General features: G+C 52.1%; 1 protein-coding gene across 2 annotated transcripts in view; it reads left to right on the top strand.

The window, feature by feature from the left end:
* The first annotated feature begins 6,294 nt into the window (after positions 1–6,294).
* Positions 6,295–16,424, top strand: part of KIRREL3 (kirre like nephrin family adhesion molecule 3) — a 317,515-nt gene continuing 307,385 nt past the window's right edge. Inside the window, exon 1 of one of the 2 annotated variants that reach the window (XM_083808118.1) lies at positions 6,295–6,491. In XM_083808118.1, the coding sequence (XP_083664244.1) occupies positions 6,431–6,491 (61 nt within the window). In that variant the 5' untranslated portion in view covers positions 6,295–6,430. The remainder of the gene's footprint in view (positions 6,492–16,424) is intronic. The other variant, XM_083808117.1, reaches the window with a different exon arrangement.

A 16,424-nucleotide genomic window follows, 5' to 3' on the forward strand; every position in this document is an offset into this window, starting at 1 on the left:
AACAGGTGGAGGTGACCTTTAGGGGAAGGAAACCTTGGCAGCGTGGCCCCAAAACCTCCATGTTTAAGAGGAAACAAAGGACCCTTGATGCTTTTCACCTAAAGAAAAAAATAAAATATCAAAGTGGGGGCAAATATTTTCCAAAGTCACAAGAAAATACAAAAACTCAAAATAGAGAAGTGGCTCTGGGCTATCAGAGTGAGCTGCTTGGTTGGCCTCCAACAAAGTGTATTTTGAATTTAGCAGTTGCAGAAGAATTTTGAAAAGGATTGGTTAACGTTCCCCATAAGAGACAATGTTTTTATTTCAAAATTGCCAGCAAACCAAAAAATTCATTTTCTTCTATCTCTATTTGTAAGTGAATATTCACTGGGATATTTGATAGCTGTAATTTACTCTTCAAGCTGTGTAATTAGCCACCTCAATCAAATAGCATCATTTCTATCTTTGCTCAAAGAATAACTGTTCCACTGGAAAACAGACGCCTTTCCTTGACTCGAGCAAATCCCAGGGACGGGCTGAATTTTCACTTGCTCTCCGCAGCCAACTTCTCCTTTCACTCGCTTGCTCACGGGGTTTGAAAGCTGCCTGGAACAAAAGCTGGGGCTGAATATTGCCTCAGGACTCTTGCTCTAAACACGGCTCATCCTCCCGTGACAGCAGCCCCTGTGGAGGGGTGGGAGGGAGGAATTTGAGGCTGTTGGGGTGAAAGTTTTTTCCCCTATCCTGTTCTTTGGGGGATTTGTGGCGTGGGATGAGACAGGGAAGGAGGTGCAAGGGTTACCTAGAGGTTCTCCTTTTTGCATCTGAAAGCACTGCAGAACAATCATTTTTTCAGTAATATATGTTTTGGACCTCATTTCAAACAAAGAAATAATTTCCCCAGAAAGTGAGGAGCCGGAAAGCCTCATGGGCCCATTTTCCTCTCCTTTGCACGCCTCGCCTTGTCGTTTATGCCTGGGCGTAAAACCCTGCTCAGGCTGATTCCTCTGCTTGTCTCGTTTTGAATTTCAGGATGCTGCCGGACCCAGGTACCAGCGCTGCAATCCGGGCACGTTATTTACCGGCAGCGCTTATCTGAGGCAGGTCCCAGGAGATTCAGCAGGGCTGGGAGCTGCAGCTGCAGCCTCCCCGCTGCCGGCCGCACTAAAACAGCGAAGGCAAAGAGGGAAATTGCCTTGTAAAGACTGCAAGGACTTTGGCTTTCTTCTTTTGCTGGAGCTCTTAAATTCAAGGCTGGCTTTAGAGCCCCAGTCCTGGTTTTGTTCCTGGCAGACTTGAAAGACAGAACTTTTCTTTCCTATTCTTCTTAGCAAAACAATCCCTTGTTAACATAAAAAGGTTAATCCTTGTGCTGCAGCCAGGAAGCCACACTTTCTCGAAGCCCTAAATAATATCATTCCCTTGCCACATTTATAAGGTGCTGTGTTCTTCTTTTTTTTTTTTTTCCTCTCTTTGCATTGAAAAAAATTGAAATCGTGTAATCTTGAGATAAATATAACAGCGTGGAAGCTTCCCATTCTTCTCCAATCTGATTGCAGTGGCAGCAAAAGGACATGGGCCTAATTAAGTGCCAATCAAGCAAAAATGGGATTCATTGTTTTTATACAAATGTTCCGTTTAACTCTTTGCAACTCATTCATTTTCAGGGGATTTTTTTGTACATCCGCCAGTCTTCTCTATAGCCACAAAGTCCAGGCCAGGTTTCTGAAAGAGCTTGTGGGATGAAAACAGCACAAAAGGATGTTAAAAGCCATAACTGGCACAGAGGACGGGGTCTGCCTGTGTCCAGCACTCCGCCAAATAGTTTCCTTGGCATCCTGCTGCAGGCAGCTCCTCTCCTGCAGACCGCGGGAGGAGCTGTGGAGCTCCCGGCTGGCCCCAAGGCGCTGCTGAGCTGGGAATTTTTATGGGGCCTGGGAAAGGTCGGGATCGGATGGGAACCTCCGAGCAAGTGCCCTGTGTCCGTCACCAACAGGCATCTGGACGACACCTTGCTCCAGAGGTTCGAGGGGCCAAACTGCCCAGGGCAAAACCTGGCCCCATTCCTCTTATAACAGCCCACAGCCTGACACAGAGCTGATTCCCAAAAAAAATGGGCACATCTGGACACAGGAGCTGAAAATTTCATGGAACAGGTTTGCTTAAAGGATTTCTGGTGCTCGCTGTGCCTGTTCAGATCACAGAGTGTGCACATGGTGCCAATCACCGTGGGGGCCCTGGATGCACCAAGTGCATTTTCACCCCGGAGCTTGGGAGCAATGCCCGTTTGTTGAATATAAACCCCTCTGCAGAGCCCCACAGCCCCCTGCTTCCAGAAACAGGCTGAGATGCATTCAGACTATCCATGCACAAAATTGCAGTGGCTCAACTCAGCTATTTTAACCTTGCATCGCGGGGACCGTTGACATAAAAGCAGACAGCCGGCTGAATGCAAAGCACGACATTAAAATAACTTAGCATTAAACAACCTGCACGAAAGGCTGCATCAAAGTGTTGTGAGGATGGTTGGGGGACCGAACTTGATTATGGTAGGCAAACCTAACAAGGCACCCACAGGACAGGATATTTGGCCATGTTTGCAGCTGTAATCGAAGCCGCCTTGCTTTTCCCCATGAAACAAAAATGTCATCGAAATGCTTTTATTTTTTGCATTTAACCCCCAAAGCCTCAGCACCTTTCTCCCCCCCGGCTGTTGGCAGGGCCTGCCTTCCTCTCCCCGTGCTGTTCCTGGACCTGCTGTACAAGAGCTTTATCAAGTGCCACAAGCAGAGATTTTTGGCAGCTGTCCACACAGCAGGGAGAGAAAGAAGTAGGTGGCAAAAAGAGCCCGGGCACTGCCCCTTATCTACGTCCCCAGCCCCCTGCTAGGTTGGTTTCAAGGAGGGTCCATGGGGGTCCGTGGGAAGGGACTGGCACCTTCTGGATGGGGTCACCCATAAAACAGGAGCTGCATGCGGTGCCAGAATGCCGCGAACACCCCTCGAGCCCCGGGGGATTGCAGAGCCAGGGGCTTTGAGGAGGTGGCTGCCCTCTGATGCATCCCTACAGCATCTCTCAGTCCCAAAACATGTGGTGCAGGAGCTGTGAAGCCCCCCAGATCGTGACAAAGGCTGTGCATTGCTCCAGGAGCTGTTATCTGGATGACTGCTCCCTTCTCCATCCCACCATCCCAATAAGTTAGCTTGGTAACTATTCGCCAGAACATGCTTCAAAGCCTTTCCCCTGCAAACGAGCAAGAAACATGAGCAGCACTGTGCGGGGGGGGGACACTGAGGCAGCGTGAGGTGGCCACAGGAAAAGCTCGCAGCAGAGCAGGGAAAGCCTCCGAGTCCCGGTCAGTGTTTTAACAGCAGGACCATGCACAGACTTCACTTGCCATGTGTAGGTTTAAAATGCAAGGAAAAGACTGTATAAAGCAGGGAAATGTGTGATTATTTCCCTCCCCCCACTCTCTTCCAGGTGCTTGGCTTAGCGTTGTAATACCCAAGAATGAAATCCATCTGAGTTGCTGTTGTCCTGCTGTTTAAAACTCCACTTTCTGTCAATATTGCTTCATTTTTATCAAGTTGCTTGTGTGTTTTATATTATTCTCCCTCCTTTTTTTTTTTTTTTTTTCCATTTTGCTGCAGCATTTCAGAACATTTTGTTTCTTGCACTTCTCGGTAAATAGCCTGGAAGTAAGAGAGTCAAAGGCATGTGAAGAGTATTTGCTTTCATTGTTGCGATGTTTCATATCTACTGCACTTTTCAATGTGGAATACCGGTGGAAAAAAAAAAAATTTAAAAAAAAGAGGAAAAAAAACACGCCTGGTTTGTCCCCTTTGACTTTCAGAATTCGAAAGAAGGCAGATCAGCTGCCCTGCCCGGTTTCTAGGATTGCTTTTTGAAGTTAGACATTGCACGGGGCAGGTTGCAGGGACAGAGGGGAGGACGCCCTCGTGGCCCCACCACAACGAGGTCTGGAAGAAGGGTGATGCAAAGGGACCGAGCGCGGGGCTCTGATGCAGACATAAACCTCTCCCACAGACGAGGTTGGGTTCGTTCAGCCCCAGCTTACCAGTTCACCCAAAGGCCTTCACCCCTCTACAGTTCATTTCCTCGTGGAAAGCACAGCAGATCTAAATGAGGTACCCAAGAAGAGCCTTGAAATGGTCCGTCTGCATGTGGTTTTGTCTCCTGCAGCCACACATGGAGGCAACCAGCCCCTGGCAGCCATCCGCTCCAAGGTGCGGCCGGAGGGCACCAGCCCTTTTTCTGCTCCAGCAAACCAAAATTATGTCAGAAGCCTGATTTTTACATGCACGGTACAACTGCCTAGTCCTCTAAATCAAATTTGACTACCAATGTAGTCAAAACCACAGAGATAATCAGTTAATAAAACTTCGCACTTACATGCTACTTTCATTCAAGGATTTAAAGCCCTTTGCAAAGGTCAGTATTACAATGATGAGAATTTTCCAGCTGAAATGTTTTCACTGGGGAGGAAATAAAAAGAAAACTATTCTCTTTTCCTAGAAGTTAAAAATTCAGCTGTTTTTAATGCAGACAAGAAATAATATTCTTTGTGGAAAGGGAAAGAAAAAGAAATTGCCATGAAAACGTTAATGGAGTTCTGAAGCTTCGCAGTGAAGTCCTACATGTGTAGCAGCCTTAATACGCATTACTACCCGTAGTCTGCAAGCAAACAACATTTTGCAGATTAAACTAAAACACAACAGGAAAGCCCGAGAATTATTTAGAAATCTAATTCCCACTGAAATCAGGCATTGAGCATTTTAGCCTGTAATTCAACGTGCATTTAAATCAGCACTGCTGCCAGAAAAACACAACACCGCCGCCACTCCCCAGCCCTGCCTGACACCTCGTGTGGCACACACAGAAACGTCTTGGTGGCCACAACCACTGCCAAAATCCGTGCCAGGGTGGGAGCTTGAAGGGACCTGTCCCAGGCAAGTTGGGGAATAGTGAAAATGCACCCCAGGGTACCACCGGCCCTGTTAGCCCCAGGGGAAGATGCAGGCACACAATGGCTGCAAGCCCCCATCCCCACTTCTGCATCTTTCTCAAAGCAGTTGGCAGGTACGCAGGCAGGGAGGGATGGGAAAAGCAGCGTGCATGTACAAAAATCAAATAGGCTTTACTTCTTAGATTTTATTTTGAATTATTTATTATCAAAGAAACAAAACCACCATCATTTCCAGGGTGACTGCGTCCCCCCACAGAGAGCAAAGCATGCACACACGAGGCTGAGACCCCACAGCTTCAGTCAGTAAATCCCAGGTCTGCACTGCTCCCAAAGCAGTTTTAACCCGGTTTAGCCTGTTAACACAGGCGTGCTTTGGAAAGTTATCCCCATTTAGCACAGGTAGCCACAAAGCCAGGCTCCACCTGAGACAGGCACTCGCAGAAGCTCCAGACGCAGCACGAAGAGCTGTGCCAGCCCCCTTTGAAGTTCACCTTTCAGCACAGCAGTAAGTAATTAGAGTCCACAGCTGTAATTACTTTCTAACGCTCATTTTTCTAATTGCGCTCAGCTGCCCACATGCCCCTTTCGGACTTGGAGATGGAGGCATGGGGTACCCCAGCTGTGCGAAGCGTGGTGGTAAGAAACGCTTTTATTTATTTTGATTTTCTGTCCCTAAACTCTCGCTGGGTAAAAATTCAGCTATTAAAAAAAAAAAAAAAGCCTGAAAGATGAAAAGCGGTCGTTTAAAAGACAAGGCAGCAGTCCCGTGTGCCCTTCCTGGAAGATCCCCCCCCCCCCAGCACGTGTGAGCGGACGGGCAGAGGAGGTCCCCTGGGGGAGGGGATAGGGATTTTTGGTCTCCCCCAGGGCACGATTTGAGGGGGGCAGCTCAGTGTAGCCCCCCCCAACACACCTGGAGGAGCACGGGCTGCCCTGTAGGGGGGTGGAGGGGCGCTGAGGGGCAGCCCCCTTGAAGTTAAAGGATTCGGGGGAGGGGGGGGCACAGAGCTGCGCGCATCGCTGCTCCCTTATTGTGCTGCAGAAATACCTGCGCCCGCCTCCGCATAATCCCACCACCACCTCAACTTTGCAGCCACCGCGATTTAATTGAATTTAATTTTATTGGATGGAGGGGGGAGGGGGGGGGGATTTACGTTCCCCCCCTCCCCCCCCCCCCCCCCCTTCCCTCCACCAAAGCCGGAGCCTGGAAGGGGGTGGGCGAGCCCGGGCTGCGCGCAAGTTACTCCCCCTCGCCCCATCCATCCCTCCCTCCCTCCCCGAGCCGGGCCACTCAAGGCAGCGCTGCCGGGGGAGGAGCTGGGGGGGGGGGGGCGGCGGCGGCAGCGATGGAGCCGGGCGAGCGGAGCCGGCGGGCGGCGGCGGCGGCCTGAGCCCCCCGCCGGCGGCGGCAGCGGCAGCAGCGGGGCCCCCCTACCCCCGGCGCCGAGCCCACCCTGAGGAATGAGCGCTTTCCAGGCAGACCTCCTCCTCCTCCTGCTCGCCTGCTTCCTCCTCAGCCACGGTAGGAGCCGGCGCCGCACTTTAGTTTCCGAGCCCCCCCTCCTCGGTCCCCCTGCGCCCCCCGGGTGCGTTTGGTGCTCGGCGCCCGGGGGGAGGACGGAGGGGGGGGGAGGGTGGTTGGGGGGTTGCGGAGTTTTTTGTGTGTGTGGTTTTTTTTTTTGCATGCATCCATGCCTTAAAAAAATATATCTTTAGCATGCAAATGAGTTATTTCTGCTCCAGCTCCGCTAATTAGATCGTGGTCGTGTGTAAACACGGCATTGCTCAGCAACAGCCCCCCTGTTCCCACCCCCCCACCCCCCCGTTGGCGATGCTGGGGTGTGGGGGGCAATGCTGGGTGCTTTGGGGGCAGCAGGGGCCGGCTGCAGCCCGGGATTGCCGCTGGCTGCAGGGCTGGGGAGCGCTTTGCTCCTGGGGGGGGGACAGTTGCTGTGAAAGCAGCCAGCCGAGAAGGGGGAACCCCTGCGACTTTATTTTTTGGGGGCGTTGGGGGGGGGGGTGCATCGAGCTCCCACCTCCCCGGCAGCACAGGAGCGGGGAAGGAGCTCGGGAATCTGTAGGAATTTCCCCGGTAACTTTGCTGCCGGCTTGTCCTCTCCCCAACAAGAAGGGTTTTGGGGGCCGTTTGGGCAGCCGTATGCGCTGTGCTGCTGCGTGCCTGGTCCCTGGGCGATCCGTCACCTGTGGAGGACGCGGAGCTACAGCCAGAGCCGAGCTCCTTTCTGTCTGCTGCTCATCCCTTCGCCGTGCTGGAGCCAAATGCCATCTGTGGCACGCTGCCGTGGTCCCCAAGCCAGGGCTGCTTTTGTCAGGGTACGGCTTGGGGTTGCTTTAAAAAAGAAAAAAAAAAAACAAAAACAAAAAAACCCACACAGCTAGTCCATCTGTTGATTAAATGAAGGATAAAACTTTTGGAGAGAGTGGAGCTTCTCAGCGGGCAGCTGGTTTTTTGCTCAGCCAGACACTGCTGCTGAACGTTTCCCACCATACGCCGCGTTCCCCCCTGTTCGCTGGGCAGGGACGCCGTGTTTAGAGGTGGCTGCACTTCTGCTTCTCCTTACTGCTTCTCTTCCTTGGCTTGGTTGCGATGCTGAGCTCTTGCTCTGCCCTCCCTTCCCCTTTTCTCTTTCCCTCTCTCTGCTTGTACTAATATTCCTTCAGGGAGAAAGCTGTGTTTGCATTCGCCTTTGCTTCTGCACAAAAGAAACCCACTGTGTCTTCCATGTAGATTTCTGGCTGAACAAATTTGAACTCTCCCTGGTACAGCAGGGCAGCAGCAGGTCCGGGGATAGAAGCAATTTGGAAGCTTATGCCTGGCCTTCTTGTTTCTCTCCCTGTTCCCCTGAATAACTCAACTCCCTGCAGGTCAAATGGCAGTTTGCTAGCAGAGCCGAAGAAGTTTGTCTGAGATCCAGCGGGGATTTGTTTCTGTTTTTCTCCCCCTCCTTTTCCCTTCTGCAGCCGTTATTTTTAATAAGGGCTAATGCACTTTTTAATAGTGCTTGTGTTCGGAAGCTGCCTCGGCTCTGCTGCGCGTAGCTGGAGCTCAGTTGATTTGTCTCCCCGTCTGCACCGTCAGGAGCATGCATCTGGTACCTTGCTTATTCATGCCGGCTTACGAGGCAGGGAGACGGTGCCTTGGCGAGCGTTTCAGGCTGTTTGCTCCTGCAGGAAGAACCGAGTGCATCTCTGAGGAGTTGCTTCTTGCAGTACGTGAGAAGGGGGCTGTCGGCAGCCTTGTGGTTTTTCCCTTTGGGGTGAAGCCATGCAAAGGATCCCCAACAGGATTAAATGCAAAAGATTCCTTAAACCACATGGTTCTTTGGGGAAAGGGTGGCCTGGATGTAGGAACGGAAGCTTATTTTGTAGCATATGTTGTGTTTGCCTCCCCTGGTGTGTCCTGATGTGGCGCTTGCTTTTGGGGGGCAACAGGGCTTGTAGCAGCGGGGGCTGCAGGAGGGGACGCGATGTGTGCATCCAGAGGGTGGCTGTGCCCTGCTCTGGAGGGAGCTGGTGCGCCAAAACTCACTTGAAGGAATAATTAAAATGGCTTGACCCTGCCAATAAAGAGTTTCAGTGGCTCCTTTCTGTGAGCAAGGGGTAGGCAGGGGCTGCATTTGCTTGCCTGGAAAAGCAAAGTGGCTTACAGGGATTTGCCATAATAAGGCAGGCAGGACTTACAATCCTCTGAGCCAAGGGCAGCCTGGATGGGAGGATGATCTCTGCAGAAAACCTCTCTCAGGATCCATGGTCCAGATACTAGCTTAAAGAAACCCAACAACCTCCCTTACACCAAAGCCCCTCTGTGAGAAGGGCATTTTCCTTCACCAAATCTGTGCCCTTGGGTTCGTACTTCACGGGCCCTGTGCCTTCTTGTGGCACGCCGGCTTCCTGCTGTTTCAGCCCTGCAGGCAGAAACTTGGGCTGGTGCTGAGCTCACAGGGAGGGTGCTGGGGGCTCCCTGCCCTGTGCCGTTGCAGCCGGGCTCTGAGCATGAGCATCGGTCAGGGCGGAGGAACTCCTGCAGCTGGCTTCTGTGCCTCTCTTGAGGTGACGCAGGAAGAACCAAGTGCCTTTCCTGGACTTTTTGGTGTCTTTCATCCTTGCACGTGGTCTGAAGCAGCCTGATTTCTTTCTCTGAAAGTTGCCAGCTTGGGGTTTTCCCACAGGGCTGTCTTTCCCTCGGTGCTACCTGCTCTTCTGCCTGGTCCCCAGGACCCGTGCCTGGAGCACAGCTTTGGTGCAAAGCAAGATGAAGTCGCAGCAGGACTTGCCTCCTGCTGGGACAAGACGTGTGGTGCCCCTTCTTCTGTGAGACGAAATCGCTGCTGCCATGAAGCCAGCTGCCCTTACCTCTGGCTGGTGAATCGCTTGCCCTCCTGGTGCTCTGGCCTCATCCAAACTGGGTGAGGCTGGAAGCAACTGGGTGGGGAAAGTGGCCTGGCTGTGAGGGCTGGGGGAAGGAGCAGCCCTGAAGACACACACACAGCTGCCACCTCCTCTTGCTGCCCTGCATTGTAATAACCTAGATGAATTTGGCAGGATCTGAAATTTATCTTGGATGGGAATATTCCTGCCTGTCTAGGAAACTCTTTCCAAAGACATGTTTGCTTTCCCTCAGGGCGATGAAGACCAAGCTCTCTGGGTGTTGCAGGGTAAGATTTCCTCCACCGCAGATCTCTTGGTTCTTTCATAAAATAAATTCCTGGCAATCCAACCAGGATCTTCTGTCAGAGGGACCCGTTATTTGCAGCGGTAGCTCAGCTTCCTAGTGGCTTGTCACTAGGCCCCAGGTGAGAAAGGTGGAATTAAGCTGATGAGTGAAACCAGACTGATCCCACCCACCACCAGCACCTGGGGCCAGGGGAGCCTGAGGAAGGTTTCAGGGGACAAAAATGCCAGCCTGCGGGGAGGTGGGTGCGTGTGCAAGGGCTGGTGACTGCTCCCCACTGAGCCTGGAGAGTGCAAGGGGCACCTGGGGCTCTTCTGCCTTCAGCAACCGTGGGCCAAAGCAGAGCCTGCTAATCAGAAGCGAAGAAGTCTGTGGTGGCAATCCCTCCTTAAAGTTGATTCCCCTGCCCTGCAGAGAGCAGGGTAAGTTTGCAGGGGAAACGCCTCAGCCCGTTTCCGAAACCCAGCAGGTGAATCTCCACTCTGGGGGGGCTGGTAGGGAAGCATACGGGTGGTACTGAAGTGCCATCCAGGTGGTTCTGTCTGGGGGAACAGTGCAGGATTGCCTCCTCCGATGTCTATTTTAACACAGCTTAATTCCTGCATGCTTCCTCATTTGACTTCTGTACCTCCTGCAGCGAGATTCACAGGCAGACCGCAGCCACCTTTGCTCAGGCTGGCTTTCTTGCAAGGTTTCAGAGATTTGAAAAGCCCACGAGGGAGGAGCCGTGCCTTTGTTCAGGTGCCCTTTGCCAGAGGGAGGAAAGCGAGGAGAAACACCTGCCCTGATGCTAACACTGCATCCCCGACCGCCTTCCCCTTCTGAGGTGGCGTGGACGTCTCAGGGCAGTTTGCACACCTTGCACAGCACATTTCGGGCAGGTGGCGGCCAGTTCGGGGCTTTCCTGTCCTTTTACAGGGACACCAGTCAGAGCAGGAGCGTGTGCTGAAAGGCCTGACAGGTTACCAGCGCTGCGTGTCACCAGCTCCCAGGCTCTCTGTAGTCGGACTGCATATGTTAGAATAAAAAGGCTTAATGCTCTTCCTTCTTTTGTAGCCGTAAATAAAGGGGAGAGGCTGACGTGCACCTTAGGTTGTGAGTTGGCTGAGGATCAAGGTCTTTGAATAAACTGTTTTCTTACAAGCAGACTGTGAGGGAGAGCGTGGCTCACTTCAAACCTCTGATTTAATGATCAGTTTTGTAAGTTTGTGCCGTGCTCCTGGCATTCAGCTCCTCAGCATGCTGGGTGGAGGGACCAGATGAAATTGCGGCTGGAGAACTGGCTTTACATCGCTTCCCAGCTCCTTCCAGTAGGATTTAACAGCTTTTCTCTCTCCTTTATTTTTATTAATTTATTTTAAGACCAGCGAATTTATAACAACAATTGATGAAGGCCTTAATTTAGCTTCTGTTCAGGAGCAACGCCAGTCTTCCCATGACTTCATTGGGTGCTGCTTCTGGACAGAGAGACACGGAACAGCAGTGACTGTGTGCAAGCTTATTTTATAAATCAATAGGTAGTGAAACAAATTGGTTGTAAATCAGTCTCCAGCTTTTTTGCTGGGATTTGAAGCAGTTGGGGAAGCTGCAAGTTTTTAAGGTGGTCTGCCCTGCCTTGGGGCTGGCAGGGGTCCCGGCTCCTGCAGGGGGGTTTGAGTCCATGGCCCGTGGGATTACCTTCAAACATGCCAGGAAAAGCACAGGACTTCTTTTGGCTGGGGAGAAACTAAGTTCAAAGACTGAGATGCTCCTTCCAGGTAAGGGTTGAACAGCAGGATTCTGACATGCACCCAGAACTCGAGCGTTTCTGTTCCCCTGCTTCACTGCACCCTGGGGCATGCCTCTGCTCCAGGCTACTGGGAGAGGGAAGAGGAGAACCTCCACTTCTGATCTGTGGGTCGTGGTGGGACAGAGTTAGCACTGGGTTCTGGTCTTGGAAACGGTGGCCTGCCAGCTGGATATGCCTTTTGAGTGTGGTCAGGCTGGTTGTTTGCTGCATTGCTGGTGGGACCCAGATCGTGTTCGCCTCTCCCTGGAGGCAGTAGCAGCCTCCAAAGTGGACCAGGAGGAGCTGTAGGTCACTGGGCTGTTACATGGCTCTTCCTCTTACTGTGCTGCATTAAGCAGCTGAACGCCGAAATAATCTTTGAGCTGTACCTCTGGCAGCGGGCTCTAGACTCCTGCCTCTTTTTGTCACATGCTATGCAAGTAGGAGGTGGAACACTTGCATTGTTAAATTCAGATGCCAACTTCAGGATGAGATCTTGTCTTAGTGTGTTCGTTCAACGCCCCCACTTGCAATGGAAGCTACAGCAAGCTTTTGGTCTGTACCGTTTGGGGCTCTCGTGGTGGAGCAGGATATAATTGTTTTTGAGGGCTCTGCCATAACTGCTGTTCGTTAACCATTGATGCAAGCACATCGGACTTTCAACTAGGATAATAGATACTGTCTTTTGTTTCCAATTACATTGTGCTTGGTGGAATTGCTGCACAGGTTTGATATGTATGTGGTCAGCTCGTGGATAATTCACCTCTGGGTACTCGTGAGTTCACGTTCTTGGGCCCGTTGTTGTCATTTTCAGTATGGCACGTGGCACTGCCATGTCGTGTACGCCTTGTCTGGGCGTGCCAGGGTCTGGCTGGATGCTACAGCACCTAAGGACTAAAAATTTCAGGTGCTCTTTGGGTGAACAACCCTGTCTTTGTGAGAGGGGAAATACACAAAAAGTTCAGTAATTTTTTTTGGAAGTGTGCCACTGAGCAGGACACATGCTGCGAGCTACAGGAACCTTGCTAATTACAGATTAAATGTGCACTGAGGGTGGAAGGGATAAAGTTTCTTAAACTTACTGTCGGATGAAGGATCAAAGCTCTGTGCTATGGGTCCAGTATTGCTTTATTTTCCCCCAGGCAGGGAGTGAGTGGGAGAAGCCATTGGGTTTGTAGTCCCACTTTATGTTTTGGGTAGGTATTCATGTGTTAATGCTGCCTAACTCGTTAAAAGATGAGAAAGGAGATGCTTCTCCTTCTCAGGCTTTACCCTGCCCCCCTCCACTAGCATAAATGAGTATTCAAGCTGTATGCTGCCAGTCAGTAAATGTCAATATTGGATAAGTGTTTCCTTTATATCACTGCAATTTAGCATAAGCTGCTTGGAAACAAATGTCTTCCATAAGCATGAGGTGTTTCAGTAAGTACACAGTCAACATTACTATGAGGATTAAATAAATGTCAGCCCCACTTGTGTGCTCTGCAACAAGTTAAGACAGCCAAACTTGCGTAATGGCCGGTGTGGCAGCGACAACAGGAGGGAATTCACACGCCTCGGCTGCGAGCCTGGGCTGGAAGGAGCCGCGTTGCGTGACGGTACCTGGGTGCCCAGGGGATAGAGACGGGGGCTGCGGATCCCCCTTCCAGCTGGGGATGTGACGGCATGGGGAGCTAGGGGATGCATGAGATGTCTTCCCTCCAGGCTAGCAGGTCTGCTCTGGAAAGAGCCTTTCTTTGACGCTGGCTGGCAGCCCGCAGCAGAAAACTTGGTTTGGCCGATGTTGGCTCGGGCAGGTGGAGATGCTGGTGCAGCACGTGTACCCCGGTGCAGATGTGCCCAGGCACCAGTGCTCAGATGAATCTGCCTCTGCCATTTCCAGTGCAAACTGGGAGCTGCTTGGCTGCCATTTGCTGTCACTGGGAAGTGGGGCTGAGAGCTGAGGCTTGGCTGTTGTCTGCTTTGCAGGGGGGAATGTGTTGTGCTTTGAGCACCGCCTGTAAGCTCCACACTCGCCTATGGCTGAAGGCTTCCCAAAGCTGCTGTGGTGCGGGCCATCATTAGTCCGTGCTGGCAAGGCTTAGGCATGTGAAGATAGATGAGGGGAGATGGTAACCTCTGGCTGCTCTACCTTCAGCTGCAATAGTTTCTCTCTGCCAAGCAGGCAAGGGGACCCGGCTGCTTTAAAGGGAACTAAATCCAGCCAGCACATTAAGGTGCTGCTTCATTGTCAGCAGAAGCTCAAATCCTTTTCTCAAGCTGCTCGTGCAAGAAGCCCTGCTCTTTACCAGTTCTCCCTTTGCATCTCCACTAGTCACCCGGAGATGTCACTGGATGCTGACTTAGTGGGTCTGTGGCAAGCTTTGTGCCTTCTGTCAGCGGGGAGAGAAAATGTGGGAGCACGGTGGGGGGCTGAGCTGGACAACTCTCCATCCCCAGCAGTGCAGAACTGCTGCTTTCTCCCCAGCTGGCAAGTAGCTGACTACAGTTGCTTGTTCCCAGCTGCATGAGAATAACTGGAGACAAAATCGTTAGCAGCCAGATGAGCCTTATCAGCTCCTCTAGTGCCTCTCTCTGCCTCCGGTCCGTGTGGGCTTGCTACCCTGTGGAGTGTGTATTTTAATGGCTGGCCGTTGTTGTTCCAGGTGACTTGAGCAGAGATCGCAGTCGTGTCCTAGGAGCCCCTGTGAGCAGTCGGAGGCTTTGCTGCTGGTCCATGGAGCTGTGTCTAACTGCGGCTCTCGCCTCGCTAGGCTGCGCGTTTATAGCGCTGAAGAAGCAGCTCGTGGACGTGTGGGGTGTCTTAAATTCAGACCGCGGGCAGGGAGCACTGGGGGTCCGCAGGGGTAGGAGTGCCCAAGTATTTAGAATACCAAAGCAGGTCACCTGGCAGAGCTGATGCAGTTTGTATCCTCACTTTTTCGGTTCAGCCTGGCGGTGGCAGCAGCAGCGCTTGCATGGAGCCATGCAGCCAGCTCCGACCTGCCAGCGCCGGGCTCCTTTGGAGAGGCACAAGGAGACCTGGTGGGTCCAACAAGCCTGTGTCTGGCACCCCGGTCCCTTCCCCGTCCTGGGCTGCAGGGATGCTGCTGGGGATGCGGTGGGAGAAGAGCATTGGTCACCCCCTAGCACGGTTGGACATGTCTCCTATCAATCCCTAAGGAATAGGGCAGATCGTGGGGTGACCCTCGCAGGGAGCAGCACGTAGCAGTGGTGGAGGTGCCTTCACCTTGCTCAAAAAGCAGAAGGGGTGAGGGTGTAGGAAGGGAGTGAGGGGCTGTGCCAGACCCACCAGCGACAATTGTGCCCAAGCCTGGTGGCATGGCAGACGGAGGTGACAAACAGCCCACGCACAGTGGGGGGTGAGGGGGCACGGGGGGACCTCCTGCAGCGAGCAGATGCCATCGCTGGTCAGCGGTGCCTTGCTGGGTGGCTTTTTACTCTTTTACTCTTTTCCATGAGCTAATCTCAGGGTGAGGTTTAACACCCCTCTCTCCTTCTGGCTGTGTCTTTAATAAGCTGGGAGTGACAGGGCTGCCCCCCCCCCGCCCCTCCCCAAGTGCTGAAGAAACAGCACCAACAGATGCTAAAATTAGGCACAGCTGTTTGCAGTGTTTTGTCCTCCTGATCACAGTCTGACACTGTCTATGCTTATTCCTCGTCTTGTCCAGAGACTGGAAAGGTTTAAGATATCAAAGCTTTGAGTGGCTGTAAATTAACTCCTTGTGCCTAAGCTGAAGCCTGCCTTACTGGCAGAGGGTAGATTTCTTGTGATTTCCTTTATTTGTACTCATAATAATGGAAATTGCCTGGTAACCTCAAGATAGGCACATTCTGTCAGTACTTGAGAGGCAGTACTGGCAAGGTTTTCCCTTTCTCACAAGCTTCCCCAAGGGAAATATCTTCAGCCCTGCTGTCCCTCAGCCTTGACTTGCACAAACCCAGTTCCTGAGTGCAGCCGGGATAACTGCGGCAGCCCATCGCAGGCTGCGGGTGCCCAAAGCTGTCCTCATCGAGCACCGCATCGGGGACACCGTGCTCTGCTCCCGCCTTGGAGAGGTGGAGGATTTACCACGTGCTTTTGCTTGGTTGGTATGCGGAGGTCAAGTCTGTACATTGGTCGGTGGGGTGGGTGCCTACCCCATGTGGTTTCTGGGGTGGGTTTCTCCTGTAGGTGAATGCAGGAGTCTTTTTCTTTGTTTTTGAAAGAGATGATGGCTGTCTGTGTTGCCTGCTGCCCCTTGGAAAATGTTCCTTCCCCTTCGCTTGGGTTGCAGCGTAGGGGCTTAGTGTCAATGGTGCTGAGATGTACGCTTCAGAAAGGGCAGGAGGGGGAAACTTCATGGGAGAGCAGAAGGGCCTTTTTCTGTCAAGCCCAGCGCAGTGTAAATGTCACCTGCTGACAGATCTGTGATGATAGCGGCAGCAGCAGCACTGCTGGGCTGAGCGCGAGTTGGGGTCTTGCTTGGTGTTGTAAGTCTGAGGGATTATTATTTTTTTTTTTTTTGGTTCTTGCGTCTATCTCCTGCAGCAGGAACAGTTTCTGAAGATTCTTCTTGCTCCGGTCATACTTAAAATGATAATATTGGTTTAAGATCGACACTTGTGATAAGCTAGGGAACACGGTGCCCCTTGAAGTCTTCAAAGCCCCCTTCCATCAAATGGGCTGGGTGGAGAGGCAAATGGCAGGGCGCTCGCGTTGCCACGCTTTGGATGCAAGCCTCCTCCTGAGGTTGTGTTTCCTTTTGAATAGCGGACACCTCTCACCTTCCCCTTCTTCTCTGGGGGCTGCCGACTGCGTCAAGGTGGTGTCTGCTACGCTCGTGCAGCTTCTTGTGTAGTATCTGTGATCTCCCAAATCTGCCTTTTTTTCCCCCCACTTTCTGTGGTGGAAGCAAACCAGAAGGGGGACCTGATGACCAGGCGAAGCAGTTTTTTTCTGGGAGCAAGTAGGGGAAGAGCGTAAAACATATCCGTTTGCTCAAGAGAGAAGT

Source organism: Anser anser (assembly GCF_964211835.1).
Source record: "Anser anser genome assembly, chromosome: 22".
Classification (NCBI taxonomy): Eukaryota; Metazoa; Chordata; class Aves; order Anseriformes; family Anatidae; genus Anser; species Anser anser.